The following is a 24,250-nucleotide window of genomic DNA, read 5'->3' on the forward strand; positions in this document are numbered from 1 at the left end:
TGTTTTTGAAGATGAATAAAAGTGCGTCAGTGAAGAAGTGGGAGAGCACAGTTGCATGATTCTTGACAAGCATTTTGTGCTTGGGGAAATCCAAATAGTTTGTTATTGTTTCAGTGTATGTGGCTGAGAGTTGGGGTTGCTGGAGCAATGGGGTGATGAGAGGCAGGGAAGGAGCTGAATTATGATATATCTGTGGGGAAAGGTCTTGTAAAGTATTCCTAGGTGCTTAGAGTTCACCCATTGTGCCAGTATTTCAACTGTGTTTAAAAAGCAAAGACAGTTCCTGAAGATGTTAAGATCTTATTAAGTGCTTCCCTGTTCCCTAAGGAGGCTTAGAAAATACTGAATATGTAAGTCTGCTTGGAAACTTACAACACAAACCTGTTGTAAAACCTGCAAAAAGGCTGGGCTTTGAAGTATGAAATCTATTTGCAGTAGACATTTTTGGTATCCCCAAAATGTGTTAAATCCCCTCTGCCCACCTCTGAGTAATGTGCAGTGGGGGTGGACAGTTCCATGAAAGTTTACAGTGAGAGCTCTGAGGGGTAGGGGAAAATGATTGCCCCCAGGGAAAACCCTTCACTGGTAAGGTTGGGAGCCTATATTCAAATACCCCGACTCCCGTCTTTCAATGTGATAGTTCTAGAAGGCATTCTGTACACTTATCAGAGGTTCATGCAGAATCAGTCCCTTATTGACTACAGTAGCAGCTTCAGTAATGTAACCAGCTGGTGGCTTTTCTTCCATCCCTCTTTTATTCACCCCACTCCTTCCCTCCTACTTTCCGAGATCATCTTCCATATACCGCAGATCACTCAAGTCCTTTCTTGGCTCTGCTTTTGGGGAAGGAAAACTAAGATACTATTGAACTTGTTGAGCAAGCCATTGTTTTTACATAAGGAACCATTTTTATTTTCCTAGGACACACCTATAGCCTGCCATGGTAGAATTTTCCCTTAGAAACTTTACTGGGTTTTTTTGGCTGCGTTGGGTCTTCGTTGCTGCGTGCGGGCTTTCTCTAGTTGCGGCGAGCGGGGGCTACTGTCGTTGAGGTGCGCGGGCTTCTCATTGCGGTGGCTTCTCTAGTTGAGGAGCACGGGCTCTAAGCACATGGGCTTAGTTGTTCCGTGGCACATGAGGTCTTCCCAGACCAGGGCTTGAACCCATGTCCCCTGCATTAGCAAGCGGATTCTTCTTCTTTTTTTTTTTAACATCTTTATTGGAGTATAATTGCTTTACAATGGTGTGTTAGTTTCTGCTGTAAAACAAAGTGAATCAACTGTACTTATACATGCATCGCCATATCTCCTCCCTCTTGCGTCTCCCTCCCACCCTCCCTATCCCACCCCTCTAGGAGAGATCAACCTGAAAGTGTGAAGTGTTTGAGCAGCCCATAGAAAACCTAGCCCGATAAATAAAATTAACAGACAGGTGTCAAGGTAGAGTATTTTATACACCAGGAATGGTCCATGTGCATATTCATAGGAAAAGCAGTCCAAGTAAGGAGTGTATTTCTTTCCTGGCTCTGCATACCTCCGTTTGATATCTTGGGAGATACTGTCTCCAGGGTGTGACCAGAACTTGGGATATTTTAGAGCAGCGCAGCACAGGTGGTGACCAGAAGGGCAATCAAGGTGAGCCACTTGCGGCCTGTAGGTGGGGTGGAGGAAGAGGAAAGAAAGTAAAAAATATGGAGAGCTGGATTTTATCTTTGTTTTTTAATTCAGATTTCCCCAGTTGTATATGTACTTATTTGTGTGTGTGTGTGTGTGTGTGTGTGTGTATTTAGTTCTCTATAATGATTTCATGTATAGTTTGTGTATCCACACTGTGGTCGAGATCCCTCACAGTGCCCTTTTATAACCACACCCATATCCCTGCCCCAACTTCCGTGAACACTGACAACTACTAATGCATCCTCTGTTTCTGAAATTCTGTAATTTAAAAAATATTATATAAATGGAGTCGTACAGCATGTAACCTTTCAGGATTGCTTTTTTCACTTAGCATTATTCTCTGAAGATTCATCCAAGTGTGGGGTGTATCAATAGTCCATTGCTTTTTATTGCTGAGTAGTATTCCAGGAAATGTATGCACTACTGTTTATTTAACCGTTCATCCATTGAAGGACATCTGGGTTGTCCCCAGTTCAGGGCTATTATGAATAAAGCTGTACAAACTTTTCTGTACAGGTTTTCTTGTGAAAATATGTTTTGTTTCCCTGGGATAAATGCCCAAGAGTGCAATTGCTGGATCATATGGCAATTGTGTGTTTAGTTTTTGAAGAAACTACCAAACTGCTTCCACAGTGGCTGTGAAATGCTGTATAATCATACACTCACCAACGATGTATGAGCAATTCTGTTTCTCCACATCCTTTATGGGGCTTAGTGTTGTCACTGTAGTTCTGATAGGTGTTGCTAACCATTCTGATAGGTGTGCCGTGATACCTCATTGCAGTTTTAATTTCTGTTTCCCTGATGGCTAATGATGTTGAACATTTTTCATGTCCTTATTTGCCATCTCTATATCTTCTTCAGTGAAATGCCTGTTCATTGTTTTGCCCATTTTCTAATTGGATAGTTTCATTTTTTACTATTGAGTTTTAAGAGGACTTATTCTGGATACTATTCCTTTACTGGATAAGCGATTTGAAAATATTTTCTCCTGGTCTGTTGCCTGTCTTTTCATCCTATTCCCATGCACTTTCACAAGGCAAAAGTTTTATATTTTGGTAAGGTCCAGTTTATTACTGTCAAGCCTAAAAACTTTTTGCCTAACCCTAGATCCCAAAGATGTGCTCCTATATTTTTCTCTAAAAGGTCTATATTTCTATATTTTTATGTTTTACATTTACATTCAAATCCATTTTGAATTAATTTTCATGTATGAGTGAGTTTGAGAACAAGGTTCATTTTTTTCCCTATGGTTGTCCAGTGGCTCCTGCACCATTTATTGAAAGGCTGTCCTTCTTCCACTGAATTGCTTTTGCACATATGTCAAAAACCAACTCAGCATATTTGTGTGCATCTGTTTCTGGATTCTCTGTTTTATTCCATTGTTCTATGTATCTGTCCCTCTGCCGTTCCCACACTGTCTCGCTCATTGTAGCTACATAATAAGTCTTAATACTAGGTAGAGTGGTTCTTTCCACTTTATTCTTCTTAGTCAGGATTGTCTTAGTTTTTCTAGGGCCTGTGCTTTTTCTGTGTAAGTTTTAGCACAAGCCTGTCTACATCTACAAAAAATATAAAAGTAAAACAAACCAACCAAAAACCTTGCTGGAATTTTGATAGGAATTACATTAAATCTATATATCAATTTGGGGACAGTTGAAACTGTGCTGAATCTTCCAATCCATGAACACAGTAGGTGTCTTCACTTTATTTAGACTGATTCTTTTTTATTAGTATCTTGTAACTTGCAGCATATAGATCCTTTGTATGTTTTATTATCTGTATACCTAAGTACTGTATTTTCTTTGAAATGATTGTAAGCAATTTTGTGTCTTTAATTTTGGTTTCTGCAGGTTTATTGTTACTCTCTAGAAATTGTATCCTGTGACCTATTTAACTCACTTTGTAGTGGGAATTTTTTGGTTTGCTTTTTTTTTTTTTTTGTAGATGCCTTCCTATTTTCTATTTAGACAATCGTATCATCTGCAAATAGGGGTCATTTTATTTCTTCCTTTAGAAACTGTATGCTTCTTATTTTTTATTCTTTTATTATTGCAGTGGTCAGAACTTCTAGTATGATGTTGGCTGCAAGTGGCTAGAATGAACATCCTTGTCGTATTCCTGATGTTGGCAGAAAACATTGTCTTTCACCATCAGATATGATGCTAGTTGTAGTTCTTTGTAGATGCTCCTTATGAAGTTGGTTTCTTCTTAAAATCTGGCTAATTAGAGGCTCACAAAATGTGAATAATGTCACATTTTGCAAGAATTAGGAGACAGGAAGAAAAATCTGAGAGGTTTCTACCAAATAATTTCTGAAATGACTTCTTACTTATTTTGACTCCTAAACAGGGCTTGTTCTGATACAGTTCGTGTCAAGATTAGACCATATGCAGCCTTGACTTGGATTTGGGTTGCATATATAATCTGCCAGGATATTTCAGTAATCTGAAACTTTTTGGATATTTATACTACTTTTATCTCTATAGTCCCTAGGGTTAAAAAAAAAAAAAAAGCTGGGAAAACACTTAAGGCCACTACAGTTATTTTTGTTTGCTCTTCCTAATGCATGTTCTCCATGAACTGGCCACATCAGGTATCCAAAAATAATGTTCTTTGCCCTTATATACTGTAGAGATAGTATCACTGCAAATGTCCAGAGCAATGGACAAACCTGTGGCAGTGTTAGTGTTTAGGCAAAAGAGGTTTTCACCTATGGAGGTGAAGAGACATTGTTAGTTTCCGTAGAACCTTTTTTTTTATCCTTTTTGGTGTATTCTAGGTAAAATCAGTGATGAATATGTTTTATGATGTGAAGTTATATAACAGAAGATAACAAGGAACTGGACAGAAAATCAGTAATTATGATGCATACTTGGTTGTCAAAATATAATGATTTGAAATTATTTTTCCATGTATGGGCTACATTCTGATATGATGTACTCCTCCACTTAGTCTTTGGGAAACATTTGGATGGTCCAATTTTGCAGTTCCAGCTCAGTTACACTTCAAAAGCCTTAATGTTTTGATAATGCTGCATTTGGTTATAGATTTAAGATGATATAATGCTACATTATATCACTTTTGTAGGGTTACTTCTGAATAAAATAAGTCCATAAACACTATTTTTTCTCCTTTTATAGTCACACATATGTGAGTTTTGCTGAATTGTTTTATTCCATGCTTATAAGCTAGCAATATAATACTGTTTTTCAGTAACAATAAAATGAAACACATAGGCCTTCTAAGTTCCCTTTGATGTATTGACTTATGGTGCTCAGAAAATTCATACATGTCTACAGTTGGTAGTTTTATCAATTTGAAGAAGATTATTTTGGTTTTTGCATTTTTCAAAGTTGAAATTTTTCAAATTGTATTTTAAAATACGTACACTACCTTACTTTTCATAGTCACCACAAAGGCAATTTATATCAACCCTTAAAAGCTATGAAATGAGTATATTCTTTCACAAATTGACAGTGCAATTGTTCTAATACAGAAAGTGACACCACAGCATATATTAACTATGGAATGCACAGTACTTTTTTTAAAAAATCACAATTTAGAGAAACAAATGTCTCTTCTTTTTTTCCCCGTAGGCTTAAGCTTTGTTCAAAATGAAGCCCATAGAATTTTCTCCATGCTATAATTTAAGCTGGAGAATATGAATTGGAATTTGCTGTCCTGGATTATTATTGAAAGAAATTAAATGGTTTTTAAAAATAACCACTGGTGATCAAAATAATATTTGCCTTAATTGCTTTATTAAATACTTGAAAAAATTTATTTGGCCAATGATAAAAACAGTTTGTATTTTTTTACAGCTACAAATAAAAAGGAATATGTGGGTTTAATTTACAGGATTAGTGGGTATGTATTTTTGTTTCTATTGCTGAATTTCTAGAAACCTTAATAAAGAAATCAAAATCCTACTTTTCCTTCTCAAAGCAAATGTTAAATGTTTTCCTCCTGAGATTCCTGAGAAGGGATTTTTTATTATCCTAAAAAAGAGTAATGTCTCTATGTGAACATTTTAAATTTATGGTCCTTTCTGAAATTCTGTTTTGTTTTGTTTTCAAATCAGATCTGGAAAATTTTAAAACCAAAATGAGAAGTACAGTGTCAGTGCGTGAAGGACAAGGAGTCGTCCTGCTCTGTGGCCTCCCGCCACACTCTGGAGGTAACAAGTGCTCTGTTTTTGCTTTTTATGTTTATTAAATAAGTTTTGGGGTGAGACCCACAGCATATGTACTGTTATTGCTTCCATAAATTACCCTGAGAAACTTGATAATCCAAGCATTGGATTCTGTCAGTTGAGTTGCAGTATAAGAAACTCTACAAAAAAACAGTCTATCCAGAGGAGATTATAAACATAATTTACTCATTCCAACAAGGAAGGTTCTAAAGGCCAGCAAGATCAAGTTAATTTCAGTTACCTAATGGTGCTGAGCAATGCTTCATCCTTACACTATTATCATTTATTATTTAGTTGTAGACCGTGACGTACATTGGTGTCTTTGTGGTTTCTCTCTCTCTCTCCCTCCCTCCCTCCCTCCCTCTCCTGCCTTATGCATACATGCTTACACATGCTTGTTGATATATGCTGTTGCACCTCTTGATATATGTGTAATATATATATTGAAAATGAAATATGTGTGTGTATTCACATCATTTTTATTGGGGTGTTGGAATTGCAAATTTTATGCTACATTCCTATAAATTGAAATATTGCTGGAAATTCAGAAGGTTAACAAAATAGCTACCAAGAGTGGAAATGAACTTCTGCACATATGAAAATAATTTAATAAGTACTGCTCCCCAGTAAGAGCCTGAAGTGCTGGTTGGATTTTCCTCTCATGCTCACTGTTACACACTTGGTCACTTGCAGGAACAAAGAAGGCATTATTAATGTATGAATCATTGTTCTCAGAGAAGCAAACACATTCTGTTATTGAGAGGATGAGAATTCCTGAGAGATAAATAGGTTAGAGAGAATCTTTCTGACCAGAGGCGAAACTGCAAAGTCTTCTTCCCATTATAATAAAGCTTATTCAAATGTCAGTATGCTGGACTTTATTTGTTCTGTGACATCCAAACCAAAGTCCTTGTTGCCCAGTGACTTGGCAGTTTTAATCACAAAATCCTCAGCCCAATAAAACAGACATTTCCCATCTTCAGTATTTGATCATTTGAAATGTCTGAGCCAGCTGCAGACTGCAGATTTGGGGCTTGATTAGCTGCCATGCTTGCCCTCGTGTTGGTGAATATGGGTTTAAATTGGGCTCCCAGTCTACTTCGGGAGTGTATATTTTGCTGAAATCATGAAGTTTCAGAGGACCTGTGACTTTGAAGGGAAGCATAGACTCTCTTGATTAGCAGTAAAAGTAACTGAGCTCAAACTGGCTTGAAGAAAATAGGGAGTCTACTGGCTCATATAACTGGGTTGAGCATGTGCTTTCTACTAGAGCTGTATGGTTGAGACAGCGATGTACCACCCAGAATGACTCGCTGCCTCACTGTGGGCAGTGGGGTCAGCCAGTGGCCTCCAGCTCTCAGCTTCTTCCTGATCTCCTTGGCTGCAGGAGCCACTTGCCCAGGGTCTCACCCTTCCAGGGGCTGCCTGCATCTGGTGGCTGAACAAGGAGAGGATATAAGGGGTCAGCCCTTTCTGTCCAACAGTGGACAGCTCTAGTGGGGAGGACTCAATCCAGAGCTTCCTTCCAGCATGACCAAGGCTTTTTGGATCACCACAGTTTGACTTCTTTCTTATCTCAAATCCTGCTTCTGCCTCCTTGCTTTCACGGGTTTTGAGCTTTGGTCAAAATCTTTATCCTCTTAATATTGCTCCCTGAGAACCCAATCTACTGGACCCAGTGGTTTAACCAATTTCATAAGCGGTTGGTCTTTCTTGCTGTTTCTGGGCTCTGCTTCCCTCCATGTTGATTCCATTGTCATGTAGACTCCCTGTGGTAGCACAGGTGGCTCCTGGCAACTCCAGGCCTTCTGGTCCTTAGTGCTAAAGATCCTAATGGACCAGACAGCCTGTTGCTCAGTGGCTCCTGATTTTCATTGCATCAGCCTTACTCATGAGATTATCCCCCCCAGCAGAGAACCAGAGTCAGCTCCATCTACTGGCAAGCACTGAGATGAGAAAGACATAGTTTCCAAAAGAAAAGAAGGGGTTTTTGTTGTTGTTGTTTTGTTTTTTTTGCGGTACGCGGGCCTCTCACTGTTGTGGCCTCTCCCGTTGTGGAGCACAGGCTCCGGACGCACAGGCTCAGCGGCCATGGCTCACGGGCCCAGCCGTTCCGCGGCACGTGGTATCCTCCTGGATCGGGGCACGAACCCGTGTCCTGGGCGGTCTTGTCTATGATGTGTGTTGGAACTGTTGACCCAAATTAAAAGTCTAAGTGATCTTCTTGAAACATTTTATGATTAGATATACTTGCTGATAACAAAGGAGGGGATCTCTTAGTTGACTGGGCATGCACACAGTGAGGGAGTCTTAATAAGCTGTTGGATAAAACATGTTCCAAAAGATGAATCTTTTCCATTGTCATGAAACTGGAGAGCTGCTGGCCAGTCACAACTCTCCTAAGTAATGACATCCTCTAAGTAATGATTCCTCTCTGCCTTGGTGACTTCATATAGTGCTCTTTTCATTTTTAAAGCTCACAGTCTGGGGTGACTGTGAAAGTCAGTAGAATTGTTGGCAAAGAAGGAAAGAAATCTTCCCAGATGCGGTGCATTAGCTCTTAAGACCCTGCGGCATGCATGGGGGAGTGAACGACTGAACAAAACCATATCTCCCTGTATGCTAGATTGTGCAGGAAAATGATAGGGACCAGAGCGTCAGATTTAGATGCTGAAAACAAGATTGTCATTGATCCAAGTCTACCTAATGTTGAGTCTGCGAAGTCACAATTTACATCCCCTGCCCTGACTTCTTGGTTTGGGAGTTTCTTGAAGACAGAGCCTATGTCCAGGTTTGCTCTGCACCCAAGTGCCTGACACAAGGCTGGTTTATGGCAAGCAGTCAGTAAATAACGGTTGAACAAATGAACACATTCATGAAATGAATAAAGGAATCCTCTTTAGATTGGGCCAGTTACAGATGCTTTCTGAGAATGCACTGCAAACTCTGTTTCTAGAGGTGGAAGCATTTAACAACTAATATGCGCTGGGTGCCAAGCAGACAGGTGCAGACACTGACAGATGATGGTGAACTCTGCCCACAGCAGCTGGTATCAGCTCCGCTTCATCCCCTTGTGGACTGAGGGACTTTTCATTCAGTGGAGGATGTGAGGCAGCACAGAGCAGCTGAAGCCGTGACTCCAGGATTTATCAGTACATGTGATATGGGGCACACATGGCCCCGCTGTGATCCATTGTGTCCTCTTTCCACAAAGTCCCGTGGTCTCTGCAGGACATGACCTTCCCTTCTCTGTCTTAACTGCTGTATTACTTTTACTCACTTCTACTTGGTCCCTTCTCAGTGGTTGGAAGTTTTTAATTTTGTTATTTTCTGATTACCGAAGACATCATCGTATTTTATTATCTATCGTATGCTCTAACAGAATCACAGCCTGACAGAGTAGACACAGGGGTGAAATAATAATAATAACAAATAATAATAGTAGTCTCTATTTATTGAGTGCTGCTTAGTTGCTAATCAGGGTGCTGGCTCTTGGTGGAAATAAATCATCTGCTAGGAGATTCTTTTGATTAAAAGTATGGAGAGGAACTGGATAAGTGACAGGGGAGATATGCAAAAAAAGAACCCAAATAAGAGTCCCAAAGTATGGAAACTGAATATATTATTCAAATTCCCTTAAATAATTTGTCTATGCAGATAATTTATAAGAAAGTAGCAGCAACCTGGGGTTGCTTTGCTTAAGAGCAATCACCATGTATATGATGCCATAGAAGGAAAAATTGTTTCCTGATGGGTGACAGAAATGTTTCCTGGGAGTCCCCATTACTCCTAAGCAATGCAGGTTACTGTCATTTGAGAGGGGTCTTATCTCCCACTCAGTCTGTGACACTTTCTGCCACTTCCTATTCATTGCCTTCTCTGCAGAATAATCCAACATCTCTCTAAGGTGAAAGGGATTAGTATCCTCTTGAAAATTAGCTGGAAAATTAGGAAGCGACATGCCAAAAATAAGGTACCAGCCATGGATTATCCATGGGTTAGTTATCAATCTAATTACCAATAGTGTGAAAAGCTGGGAATTAGTGTAATTACCGGTCAGTTGCTGATACCACTACAAGATCGTTGTAAATTCAAATGCACAAAAAAATTATCCTAATATAAATAAGGATACAAGACTAGTTCATGGGCCTTTCATGATAAATACTAATTAGACAGGAATTCATAGGTCAATCAAGTTATTGCCTACATACATGTTAATAAAGACTTGGTTTTTGTCCAAGGATGCCTGATGAGATTTATTCTGAGTTAAAAATAGACCTGAGTATTTCCCAGTGTTTCATAAGCACACAGCTTTGGTCTCTGATCCAGCTTCCAACATCTGTGCTCTGTGCATATTCTTCTTACAATGACAGCCCTGGACACTGCCATCCTTTGGGATGTGAAAAGGAAGAGTGTGAGATGCTAAACAGGAGGTAGTGGAGGATGAAGCGACTTCATGCTAAAAATTGCTTTGTAAATCCTGGTGTGACAGAGGTGAGAACTGTTAGCAACATAACCAGATGGCATGGGATTTACACCCTCTGTGTCAACATCTTTTTTTTTCTTTCCCTAGGACCAAAAAACAAGTCACCTCAGGTAGTTTAGATGGGGCAACTTCAAGAAAAATTTCCAAGTAGGAATGTTCTGGAAACACTTGTGCAGTTGCTAGACCTTGCGTCAAGGCGATGAGACATTACTTAGTGTTTTGGGATGTGATTTTGACTCAAAACAGTAGGTTCCCCAAATACCTTAATGTGTAACCTTAGCACCACCTTGGCTTAGACATTCATTTTCCCTTGAACTACACTCTACTATTCATGTTTGTAGTTGAGTCAGATTTAAAACAACAGCTTTTTACAAAACTTTGAAGTAGGGAATACATAATATGTTCATGGGCAGAATGTGCTTTCTGGCTCCCATGGCATTTGCATCACTGGTCACTATATAAAACGTTTCTTTGAGAACCCAAGGGTTTCCCCTTCCCTGAAGCAATGTATCTGAAAGTTGCATCCTAGCAGGTCTTTATACCATCACAAATTATGAAATCTAGATAAAGCAGATGGTTGGTGGGTTATTGAGGAATAAGCATCTCTCTGCACCATAGAATATTGCTCCTAATTTATTGCTCCTAAGCCTGGGAGTCAGATATGTTAACATGTCACAAGAAAGAGAGAATCCATCTGTAGACTGAATGAATAATATATCACAATTGTAAAAGTGTTTTTTGAATATATGCCAGTGCTGATGTGACTGTTGACATTTATGGGTGTCCAGAATATTAATAAATTCGTAGTAGTATTCAGACAAGTATGTTCTGAATCGGTTGACACATAAACCTCAGGTGCTACTATGTGGATAACAGTAAAATTGATCTCTAAAGGGAATGTCTGTTGTCTCAAAGAGTCTTAATTGCGGAGCATCCATTTTGTAGTTGGAAATGGAGATGAAAAATCCTGAGTTTCTCCAAAGTGCCTGAATGTGGAAACTATGAATTTAAAAATATTCATTGAGTCTGCCCTCCTCCCTTCCTTCCTTCTTCCATCTGTCCATCTATCCATCCATCTGTCCATCTATCCATCCATCTATTTTATTCATATTTTGATTTACTCATGCATCCATCAAATATCTGTTGACGTGTGGAAGATGTTTATGTCTTATAATGCTATTTTACTGTAATATATATGGCCCTTTACTTGAATAATCTTAGTATTAAATACAGAAGAAACTGAAAGCATTGCTGATAAACCTGATAGGAATGTATTCAAGTCAGTATTTTTGAACCCTACCCAAACCACTTTCCAAGTTAAATGTACTGTTCTCAGGGTGCAAGGAAATAGAAAGATAAATAGGAACCCCCCTGTCCCCAGGGGCATATATGTGAGTGGCTTGAAATGTCTGATTTATATATATATATATAGATAAAAATATACTATAATCCTAATATGTTTACTAGGTAGAAAAATATAAAATTAAAATACCTAAGTAAATTTTTAAAGAGGGCTTATTATATTTTCTTCATGTACCCCAGGGTACATTTGTACATTTTTTACCCCATTTTAGAAAACCTGTTTCTAGATAGCGCTTGGATTTCCTTCCTCCAGCCGTAAGGGTTGGATTATGTGGTGGAGGTTTTAGACTCGCTTGTGTTTTGTTTAATGACACAAGCAGTGACTGCCTCTCCTCCTGGGTATTCCCTCCATTGCCTCCACGGGCTTGGAACCACGCTTAGCATGTTCCAGCTGGCCGCTGCTGATTGGCCCAGAGGAGGACACCTGACACAAGCTGGGCCAATCCAGAGGAGGACACCTGACACAAGCTGGGCCAATCAGCTGCTCTCCCCTGCCAGTTTGAAAATTGACCTGATAGGCTCTAAGTTTTGAATTTGGAAGTTTGAGGCAAATCCTTTCTATCATGCCAACAAAGCTGATGCACATGGCGTAGAGATGCAGCCTTGCAGAGGCTAAAAACAGAGACCAGGGACAGAGTAAAGACTAAAGACTGCCTGGCCGCGGGCTCTCCAACCTTCCTCCCTTGGCAGCTGCTTTCTTGCCCTTGGGTGCTATGCAACAGCCCCAGTATATGGATATATATTCTGTTCCCTTTGTTATTTTCAGCTGAGTCTAGTGGGTTTCTGTTTTTTACAACCAAAGGCTCATCACTAATGTAGAGGGCATTATTGTTAGGGCTACACCCGTCACTGGGCTGTTCCAGCACCCTTTTATGATTGAAGTCAGAACTGAACACACCACAAATGGCCCTGGAAGGAGGCAAGGTCACAGAAGCCAATTTAAAGAAACTGTGCATTCATTATTATTTACGTGTTCAGTCTATGAGTGAGTTTCTCCCAAATTTCAGGGTTGCCAGTGACTACTCCACATATATTTCATCAGAGCAGCATGGGTTCAAGCTCGGCCCCCCCCCCCTCATTTCATTCTCAGATCCCATAAATAGTCTGCTATAGTACAGTGAGAAAATCATTTTCTCCCACTCGAAAGACCGCCGAGTTTTCCTTGCTGTGATTCCATCCACCCACAAACAAGTCAGAAGGAGCATTAAGCTCATCAAAAAAAAAAAAAAATCACGTGCGTGAGCTGGAAGTTTAAATCCACTGTTAGAGTGATAGTGCTTCTACAAGAACTTACTTTAAGATAGGAGAACTCTGATGTTTTCTGCTTTAAGTAAAAATTGCATTGTTAATTTAGTGCAAATCAAGGATGGTAAAGGCTTTGATTCCTGACATCTCAAGCAGAAATTAAGGATGATTGTTAGTCAGTGCTTTTGTCAGAAAAAAACAAAAAACATAGTAGTGCTAGGTGAAACCTAAGACTTAATCTGTACGCCAGCAAGAAGGAGAGTTAAATGTTCGTTGCTTTGCTGTAGAAATGTATTTATATGTACTGGTGTTTTAATTAAGCTTACATGAGCTACTGTTAACAAAGAAACCTGAAAATATATTAGCTTAAACTGAACTGTATTTCTTGCTCAGATAAAATCCACATCAAGTGCTTTTGATCATAGATCTCTGGCCTCATCCATTTATGCCTCTCCGTTTCAGCATCTAAAATCTGTGGTCTCTGCCTCTGTCTTGGTCCAGCTGGCAGGGAAAAAGGGGGGAGAGATGACCCATGGATGGTTCTTGTGGACATGTGCCTGGAGGGGATGGCACGTGTCACCTATGTGCACATTCTGCTGACTGGTTCCCAGTCACATGGTCACACTGAGAGCAAAGGAGGTCCATTGTGTGTCATGGGGGGAGTGGGAACGGGTTGGGAGTATAGCTGGCTTCTCTCTGCCACCTTTAGATAGACCTGTGCTTTTGAAAATAAGCACAAGCACAAGCAGGTTAGGACCAGAGACGTATAAGATACAGTGTGTCTTAAGAGGCTGTATTTCATGATTTCTAGTGGCTGTATAAGAAGCTCATTTGGAGGACTTGTTAAAAATGTGTATTCCACGATCCCACTCTCAGAGATTCTGATTCCTTAGTGTGGAGTCTTTTCTGGGAATCTGCATTCTTTATGAATGACCCAGGAGATTTTTGACTCAGCGGGGCCTTGAGCCACACTTTGAGACCCACTATCATCACATTGTACAAATTTAAATGCCTTCAAGAAATGTTTTAAGGAGTAGAGAAATGTCATTTATGATGGAACAAGTGTAAGCATTGAAGTATTTCAGGAGTTGCATTTTATTAAGTAGGACATTTTGGACTTTAAAAGGGAAGTGGAATTCTTGGCTTATATAGGACATTGATGTTCATTTATTTATAAGCTAGGCAATTCCTATCCCAGCTGACTTTTTCCTTCATTAACATTAGCTGCCTTAGAGAGCACGGTTGCTGGTGTGCCTAGGCATGTAGCTCAATATTCCATGGCATTCATCCACTTTCCCTTTGTGGAGTAGTTGGTAGGTGCCGGGCAGTCACCTGTGCTTGTTGATAATCACAGAAACTGGGCATTGGTTAAGTGTGTGTAGCTTTTAATCCTCCAGGCACTGCTTGGCATCTTACCCCTGAGTAGTTTGGATTTGTTTATTGTTGTTATTGTGTCTGTGTATTTCTGTGAGAGTGTTCATCTCAAGGGGGTATGCCCATCTGGAGTAAAAATCAGACTGATATTGTAGGGGAGGATTTTCAAAATCAGTCACTTCTTCCCTTTTAGACCTGGCTCTTATTTAAAAGCTATTTTTCCCTATTAAGTTTAGGAAGTTTGACTTTGAAAGGATACCAGTATTTAAAACTAAGAAATTTAAAAATGAATCATATGCAACATTTTCAGTAAGATTACAAGAGTCAGTCAATGCAATGCATCCAAAGAAACATCACAGTGACCACCTTTCTGTATTCTCAGAGGTCTGCAGGGGCCAGCCAAGTGTTTCAGATTAATGAGCAGGGCCAGGTTTTGAGACTTGGGCAATTTTTTGTTTTCTTCCCAGTAACATACTGAAATCACTTAACAGCATCATTTACTTCATATGCAATTTTTACAACATAGAAAATACAGTTCTTTTCTGAGTTTACTAAGCGTTTTGTCACACATATCTTCCATTTGCTGGTTAAGTTATTACTATGGCTTTTTTCCTAATGTCCTCTTAAGTTAAATTCATTACACACAGACACGCTTGGCATACTAAACACATAGAGCTATTATTTTCACTATTTATACAAAATTTGCACGTATCAGTCAGTCAGCTTTTACTAGGTTCTGTTGCAGTAACAAATGACTCCAAAATCTCAGTAACAAATGACTCCAAAGTCTCCAGGGCTTATAATAATGAAGAGTTATTTCCAGTTTTGTAGGCTCTATGCTATGGGTTGGCTGCAGCTATATTCCATGTGACCTGTTTATTTTGGGAAAAAGTAGCCCTTGTCTGGGATATGCCATTCTCATGGCAGGAAGAAAAGAAACTTGTCAGACTCAGTCTGTTCACAGGTGGTATATATACATCATTTCTGCTCTCATTCTATTTTTTAATTAATTAATTAATTATTTTTGGCTGTGTTGGACCTTCATTGCTGTGCACAGGCTTTCTCTAGTTGCAGCGAATGGGGGCTACTCTTTGCTGTAGTGTGTGGGCTTCTCATTGTGGTGGCTTCTCTTGTTGCAGAACATGGGCTCTAGGGCGCATGGGCTTCAGTAGTTGTGGCTTGCGGGCTTTAGAGCACAGGCCAGTAGTTGTGGTGCACGGGCTTAGTTGCTCCGCGGCATGTGGGATCTTCACAGGCCAGGGATCGAACCCGTGTCCCCTGCATTGGCAGAAGGATTCTTAACCACTCTGCCACGAGGGAAGTCCCTCCTATTCTATTTTGCGAAACACATATTATGGCCAATACTGATCAAATGGGCCAGAAACCATTCTGTCACAGAGAGGAGCGACAAAAAATTTTAATAATAATGTAATCGACCATAAGTTCTCTCTTATTTTTTTCTTTATCTATTTGGCCTTTGTAGTCTTTCTTTCAGTTTCCCCAGATGTGATGAGATCTAGATCCAATAACTAGTTTAAGTTATCCTAACTCTTCCAGCAAGAAGATGTAAGAACAACAATATATCATGATGAAAAATGACACCCAAAATGTTCAAACCACCCAAAACGTTCAAATGCTGCTCAGTTCCAGCTGATTAGTGCCATGGAGAAAGCAAGAACAGCTAGAAACTATATGTTGGCAAAATTTTCCAAAACGTTAACAATATGGGTCAAACAGTACTTGGTTTGAGGGTGCCTTTAGCCTGTGGGCCACAGTTAGAAGTCTGTTCCTCAAGAACATTCAATTAATGCTAATCTTTAAAAATGCCTCATTCACTCAGTAGCCTAAGGGTATACGTGTCTAAGAGTTAAGAGTATTGTTTATAGCTTTTAAAAATTCACTTTGGTTAGATTCAGGAGTACAGAAAACAATTCCAAACAAGGCTAATTAAAACAGCTAATTATGGGCTCCTGGAGGCCTGCAGTATTTGGAAGTAGCATCTCAAGCCTTCTGGAAACAGTTTTCCAGATTCATTTTACATTCTCCCCATCTAGTCTAGTTTACATCATTACTTTTCTTAGCAAATGTTTTATGCCCCCAAAGTGGGGATAAACCAATCAACTAAACACAGCAAAGCCATGGGGGTCTAATGTGTGAGGTTTTATTATATGTAAGTACAAACTCTGTAGTTTTTGAGACCACATTTGATTTTATCTAGAAAGAGATGAACTTGGAAGATCAGTGATGTCAGGTAAAGCCCAGTTCCCATGAAGAAGCATTGTATTCCCAAGAGTAAACACAACAATTAAGCAGAATTGTAACTAATTCTTCCATTGTAGCTATGAGTAAATCATTTGTTGTTCCTAAGATAAATTTTTATGTAAATCTAGAAATTTAAGAATTTTGGGGGAATTCCCTGGCGGACCAGTGGTTAGGACTTGGCGCTTTCAGTGCCGAGGGCCCAAGTTCGATCCCTGGTCAGAGAACTAAGATCCCACAAGCTGTGTGATGCAACCAAAAAAAATTTTTTTTTCTTCTTTTTCTAAAATAATCTTATTGTTTTCAGTGACATTAATATATTTGGAAATATTATGCATTTTGCAACCCACTCCTATCACTTCTTTTAATTTCCCCTTTTTGTACAACATGACACATATGTACTCTCTGCACTGAATAGTATTGATGACCCTCCACAGATAAGGAACCTTCCTGTGCACTGTGTCCCTGATAAGATCATCTGATTCATAGGTTGATATATTAAATACAATAGGTAAAGGTAAATTCTGTGTTCCTACCATAGACTCCTTTTCTCTTGTGGTTTTATACTTTTACTCACAGACCATTTGTGTGACACTGAGCAACATTTTTTCACTATGTATTCTTATGCAACAGCAACAGGCATCATGCAAAAGAGTGAGGCAGTTTTTAAAAAAAAAACCACTTTTGCAAAAATGCTGAGGAAAGCAAAAGAAAGCATCTTTCTTTTATTTGTCAGAGCTTTTATTTTTTTATTATTATTATTTTTTAATATTTACTTATTTATTTTATTATTTATTTAGGCTGCGAGGGGGTCTTAGTTGCGGCATGCAGGATCTAGTTCCCTGACCAGGGATCAAACCCAGGCCCCCTGCATTGGAAGTGTGGAGTCGTACCCACTAGACCATCAGGGAAGTCCCTGTCAGAGCTTAATAGTACAGTACTAATTTTACATATCCTAGAGGAGGAGTCTAGCGGACAGCTTCTCCCAAACTTATTTGACGAGAGAACCCTTTGTTTATATAACATCTTGTGGGACCAAATATTCTGAGAAGTCCACTTCAGGAAATGCTTACATAGCTTGAAGATCATGCATACCAGTAATTTTCAAAATATTCTCTGCTAAATGCTCTAAGGGTTAGTTAAAGGGTACAGCTTAGTGTACAGACCTCAAATTTCCCCAACTCCCTCTTCAAGTAGAGCAATTCTTTTTTTACCAATTTTAAATGTTGTAGTTCCACATAAATATTCTTTAAAGATAGAATTCTGTACTGATAAATTCTAAAGAGAAAGGGAGGGAGGAAGGGAAGGGAAGGGAGGGGGTAGAGGACGAGTGTGTCTTACTTTATCAGTGAGCAGGTGGAGTCAGTTCCTGGAATTTGTTCTGATTCATCTTCACTGTAATTCTTGATATATTAGGGGGAGGAGACTTCATTATATCATTATGAAAACTGGGGGAGAAAATTAAGGGATGCTTTTGACTAAGTATACTTCTGGCATTTTATAAATTTAATTAATTATGTGTGGATCACATTACATCTGTTATAGTAATAACAACAGGCTGGTGTTTTCTGGTGAGGAAACAAGTCCATCAGTCATCTGTAATCACTGATCTTCAGATAAGGGGACCTGTGCTGGCTGGCTTACAGAAACCATAGTGTGTTTTCAACACGGCTGCCAAAACATGCTGTATTCCGCAAATGTCTGAAGAAGGCCTATTCTGTTTTCCACTTGTGATGTGAAATGACATCTGAAGTGGTGACATATGTAGACTTAAAGCAATCTTTTTCAATCATTATAACCTTTAAGCACCACTAACCTCCCTCAGGATTCTTTGACCTTTTCTCTCTGTATTAGGCTTTTTGACAGCTCAGAGGGAGCAGTGGTGTACCTGACATCTGGTATAAACATGAAATGTTAATTCTTGGCTTATACTTAATATTGCCAACTGCTTTCAGATGCTCATGTGATATATTTTGTTTTTCCCATGGCTATAACACAGAATCTGTATGAGTTTTCTTAATCCAGTGCTGGTAAGAAGTAAAAGTTATTTCTTAGTTCCAAGTCTTGGATTCCTCACCGTAGATTAGGGGGGAGGCAGAGATTCAAGAGTTCTTAGCCAGGCAGTGAGAGAATTTTGTCCGCTCCAGTACCAGAGTAGAGAATAAGAAAGCTTAAAGGACTATCAGAACAAGATACAGATGTAAAATGAGGGTGAAATTAAGGCTTTGTTAATCTTTCTATTTTTGAAATAGAACAGAGACAAAATTCCGTATCTCCAACAGGCATTGGAAGGTATTAAAGTGACCATGACTTCTTTCTGATTCTTAGTGAAGTATGTTGGGGGTATGTATTCCAAGCTACAAAGCATTATTAAGAATCCTCAACTAAATTGGAAGAAATGCTGTTTGCTAAAACTAAGACATGATCAGAGCATAATAATACAATGAAGGAAATCTCCAGGAAGTAAAAGGAATAGGTGAAATACAAAACTCACTGGATTTCCAGCTATCTCCAAGTTGGGAGAACTAGAAAACAATGCAAGAATTGGCTTCCTAGTCAAAGGAAACAAACCTTCAGGACAACCTGGGAATTTCAGTTGGAAGTATTGTGTAGAGAAAATTTAGAACCGAAAATGAGAGAGGGTTCTGCTGAAAGAATAGCACCTATGTATATCTCTTGTTACATTTGTGAACCTCCAGGTCTTATGCACATGACTGGAGACAGATTCCTTGAATCCATTTTGTTTGTTTGTTTGTTTGTTTGTTTTTGGCTGCATTGGGTCTTTGTTGCAGCACGTGGGCTTCTCATTGTGGTGGCTTCTCTTGTTGCAGAGCACAGGCTCTAGGCGCGTGGGCTTCAGTAGTTGTGGCTCGCTGGCTTCAGTAGTTGTGGCTCATGGGCTCTAGAGCACAGGCTCAGTAGTTGTGGCACACGGGCTTAGTTGCTCCACTGCATGTGGGATCTTCCCAGACCAAGGATCAAACCTGTGTCCCCTGCATTGGCAGGTGGATTCTTAACCACTCTGCCACCAGGGAAGCCCCCTTGAAGCCATTTTAATAATAATTGAGACAACTAGCAGTTGGGATATTAGGACTATGGTAAGACATCCTTATAGGGGACATAACTTACAACACTTATATATATGCAAAGTTCTTGAACAGTTTGTGTCATGAAAAACTGATTCATCTAAGTTGTGTGTAGTGTGTTGGCAAAAGGACTTGAGAACCTTTACACCTGAAATTGAAAAAAATATAATCAAGTTGATAAATGTATAGACAATCATACTCTATCTTAGTGCTAGTAGAATTCTAGTGGTACTTAGGGAAACAACCTTCAAATGGTCTCCGGAACAATGGGAGACTTCACTAGAAGACAAAACGACAGATGAATTCTATGAAAATTCTTCTGGAACCAGAGGATGCAAGAGCCTTCTTTGCAGGGAAATTGCCCTGAAGAAGGGAAGGAATTCTTTAACAAAGCTGCGTACAAAATTCCACACGGAAAATGAAGGACATTTTCTAAAGAATTCCAAGTCAGTTTACAAAGGTTCAGCATGATCTCTGTCAGGATTGGGGGGTTGGGTGTGAATGCATATATTTGAGAATGTCTCCAGCAGTCTGGCCCAGTTTGGAAATGCATATAGAGACATTCAAATTGCAAGTTAGTTTCAGGCTTCAGTCATGTCCCCTCCAAGAACAGGGACAACTTCCAAGTGCAGTTGAAAGAATGAAAACATGAACTGCCTCCTGATCATGCCCTATTCTTGTCTGTCTGATGTCTGTGATACCCTTTAAAAACCAACCAGTTACTGTACTAGGGAGATAATCCAGGGATAAGACTTACTCAATGCAAACCTTTTATTAAAGGCCTACCACACTTTGTTCTGAGGAATTTTGTTTTCCTTTTTTTAAACTCTAGTTAGATCAGATTTTCAAAAGCACATCAGAAATATTCCTAGTCTTAAATCCAGGGATTTATATAACACAAAGTTGCAAGACCAGTGGGAAATTAATTTCCTTTGAAGTGCATGAGTTTGAAGTCTGCAGCCTGCCACCGTGGCGCAGAATTTATTCAAGCACTGTTGATGACCTCTTAAGGTCCTTCCTACCCCAAGTTATAAACTGACTGCAGGAAGCCAGTGATTGCCTGGGCCATTCTGGCTAAGCTGGAAAGTATCATGTCAAAGAAAGGTCAACTAGAGACTCATCACGTTGCTCACAAACACCAACCCCCATTGGAGATGGTATCCTGTATATATATGGTGTCTATGATATGTACCCTACCCAAATAGGAGGGAAAATATGGTTCCTTTAAATGTTGACAAGGTATTATACTTTATTAAGCTGAGATATCTTTGAATGGATGCAACGTGATATTATATTTTACCATCAAGTATTTGTTTACCAGTATTCCAAACTTGCTAATGGGTCTTCTGCGAAGAACATTTGGCATGCCTATATTTTACTCACACCTTCGTATTTTCTCAGTTATGATTCTCCTACTGCCCACAGAAGTTATGTGTTATTCTTCAGTTCATTGTTTCTCTGAAGTTCCACGTTGCTCTGTCTTGGGCATTACATAGAAAAATACAATAAATTTCAGTTGATGACTAAAACTGCAAGACTTCCATCTTCAGTTGTAAGGGAGAATGCAGGACCCCTTTCACTCTACCACATTGTTCTGTAAACCTGAGGTCTGAGAACAGGTTACTGAACACAAGAACTTTCATTTTTCTTATATCCCTTTGTACAGTTTTCAAGATACAATGTAACAAAAGAAGTGGAGTTGTCATTTTAGCCTGGAAAAGAATTAATAAGTACATGTTCGCTTCTGAAATTCTCCTATATATCCTTTTTTTTTTTTTTTTTTTGCGGTACACGGGCCTCTCACTGTTGTGTCCTCTCCCGTTGTGGAGCACAGGCTCCGGATGCGCAGGCTCAGCGGCCTTGGCTCATGGGCCCAGCCGCTCCGCGGCATGTGGGATCTTCCCGGACCAGGGCACAAACCCATGTCCCCTGCATCAGCAGGCAGACTCTCAACCAGTGCGCCACCAGGGAAGCCCCTTAATTTACATATTTTTTTAAAACATTGTGACCAGGTATGAGAAGACTACCTAGTTTTTTATATTTATTTGCAAATTTTCTAGCCACTGTATTAGTGTCAGTGAACTCTTGGATGACCCTCATGTGTTCCCAGAAGATACAGTGACAGGAGCCATTGTTGAAATACACCATTGCTCTTGTGTAACTAGGGGTACTGCTTTCTGTTGTTCTGATAGATAATCATTATCATGTTGAAGGAAGTAGCCCTTCATTTCTCATTATTCTTTTGTTTGATCATTTAGATTATTTGGACTTTTGCTGTTATAATGCTATGATTAATATCTTTGAGTGTAAAATTCAGTTCATATTTGGGGTTTTTGTGAAAGATTTTTCTACGTTTGAAGTCTCTTTCAAGAGCACAAGTAGTGAGGCCTGATAATACAATTTCTGTAGTTGGAATATGAAACATTTTTGTCTAATCCATCTTTCTTTCACTTCTTTTCCACTACTTTAAAAATGTCCCTACAGATAAGCAAACTACATTGTTCTATAATTATGTCAGTACTTGGCAGTAGTGTGCTGAGCATTAAACACACTGTAGAAAAAGGTCGTTTAATTTATTTAGTTTACAGATGAGGAAACTGAGACCTCTATAGATTAATTGATTTGAGCAAAATCACATGGTGTATGTCAGGGCCACACTAAAACTCAGGCTACCTGATAACTCTAATCCTTCTTTTAACTCCAGCTTGCTTTCTCCTGGGTTCTTTTAAGAACATGATGAGTTCTACAAGGAAAATTCTTTTTTAAGCTTTTCTTAAAAGGAAACAGACTTCAGTTTCAGTTGGGAGGAAAAAGTGAAGTTGTAGTCAAAGAGAGACAGGCATGGAAATGATCTATCATATTCAAGGCCCCCCCAGTTAGAGAATCCAGAATAATGGACCTTGAGAAGACTTAGCCATCCTCCTTTTCTTTTTTTTGTCCAATGTGTACAACATCCCTAGCTTATTGGAAAGGCTTAGTAAATAATTAATGAATTGACAAATGTTTGTGAGTTCACTTTTACCACGTTCAATTAAGAAAAAAATTCCTGATCCCTTGCTGTCTTTTCTAAAATAGAATGGACTCCTTATAGAGATGAATTTAGCCTAAAAGTTTAGGTAATTGTTTATTTTGTATATAATTATTTTGTGCCTGTTGTGCTGGGGGAAGGGGTCCAATCAAAAAGATAAATCAGAAATAGTTTGTGACGTGTAAGTGGGAGGCTTAGACATTGCTCTAATAAGGAAAGAGAGAATGGTGAACCGATTAAGAGCCAAATGAATGAAAGTATCAGGAGCTCAGAACAGGGAAGACTTCAAGGAGGAAGCAGCTTGTGAAAGATTGTTTTACCTGATAAAGAGGAGGAGTTTCCTGGTCAGAGTAGCCTCGCGGAATCAGAGCATGGAGTATCAATAAATCTAGACAAGGAGAGAAAAGAGAACCAGAGGAGAATTAATTGAACTCCCTGGGTTAATGAGTTTAATGGCAAACGAGAAAGAGGTCGGAATATTTCTGAAAGCCCAGGAACTTCCGTGTGGTTTCATGGTCACCTTGAACAGGCTCCTATTTCCTGTAGCATTTTTCTGAGTGCATATTCTTGCAAACAAAAATCTGAAATTATAAAGTATTGAACACCCACCGCTTTGCGGTGTGGGGGCTGGGAGGGATGTGGCAGAGGGCACTCAAACACCAGGTTAAGCAGCTTGGATTAGACCATTACGCTCTTTCTGGCTGTATTGCCTTCCTTTCTACTGAGGAACTAGAATTTCTGAACTGATCAGTTGACATCACAAAGTTTGTGGGTGGAGTCACATTTCTGGTTTTAGCCCTGATTCAGCCACCTAGCACCTTGTGACTTTGCATGAGGGATCATGCGACCTCCTGACTCCTTAGGCTGGGAGACTGCATGTGAGGTGAGCCATGTTCTTCTCTTCCCTTCATCTTCGCTCAGCAATTACACTCAACAAAATTTGGCACATTTTTGCAATTCCCCAATTCTGGTGGAAAGTGCCCGTGTCCGCACCTGAGGAGTCTCCTCTCTGATTTCCCAATTCCACTATAACCTCTCCGTACAGTCCTGGTCCACACAATAGCCAGTTATGGCTTTAAAATGTAAATTCAGTCACCTAGCTCCCTTGCTTAAAGCACTTCGGCAACTGCTTATCACAGGTAAAATGTCAAATTCAGATCCCTTGTCCTGCTCACACAGGAACATCTGGTATCAGCCCAGGGCAGGACACTCTCTCATTCCACTCTCCAACCTCTCCTCCTGCCCAGACCTGCTATCCGCTTACTCCTCAGAAACCCCAGCATTTAGGGCAGTTACACTGTTGTTCTTTCTGCCTTGAATATTCATCCCCCAGATCCTTCCTTGGCTGACTTCCTTTCTGTTGAGGGCTCAATTGATATGGCCTGTTTCCTAACCATCAAAAGCAGCTCCTCCAGTCACTGTCATATCACCCAGATTCATTTTCTTCATAGCATGTATCATTTTCTCCCAATTTATTGCTCTTTTATTTTGTATATTTTTTTAAATGTTGCCCCTTTGCCAATGCGGTTAGAATCTACC

The 24,250-nt window shown here is 39.6% G+C and overlaps 1 protein-coding gene across 1 annotated transcript in view; it reads left to right on the forward strand.

The window, feature by feature from the left end:
- CNTN3 (contactin 3) overlaps window positions 1–24,250 on the forward strand; it is a gene marked incomplete at both ends in the record, with an annotated part of 238,294 nt that overhangs the window by 85,977 nt on the left and 128,067 nt on the right. The window contains one exon of the mRNA XM_082638599.1: window positions 5,761–5,856. Coding sequence (XP_082494725.1) covers window positions 5,761–5,856 — 96 coding nt within the window. The remainder of the gene's footprint in view (window positions 1–5,760; window positions 5,857–24,250) is intronic.

The sequence above is a fragment of the Mesoplodon mirus genome, assembly GCF_964341445.2.
Source record: "Mesoplodon mirus genome assembly, chromosome: 12".
Taxonomy (NCBI): domain Eukaryota; kingdom Metazoa; phylum Chordata; class Mammalia; order Artiodactyla; family Ziphiidae; genus Mesoplodon; species Mesoplodon mirus.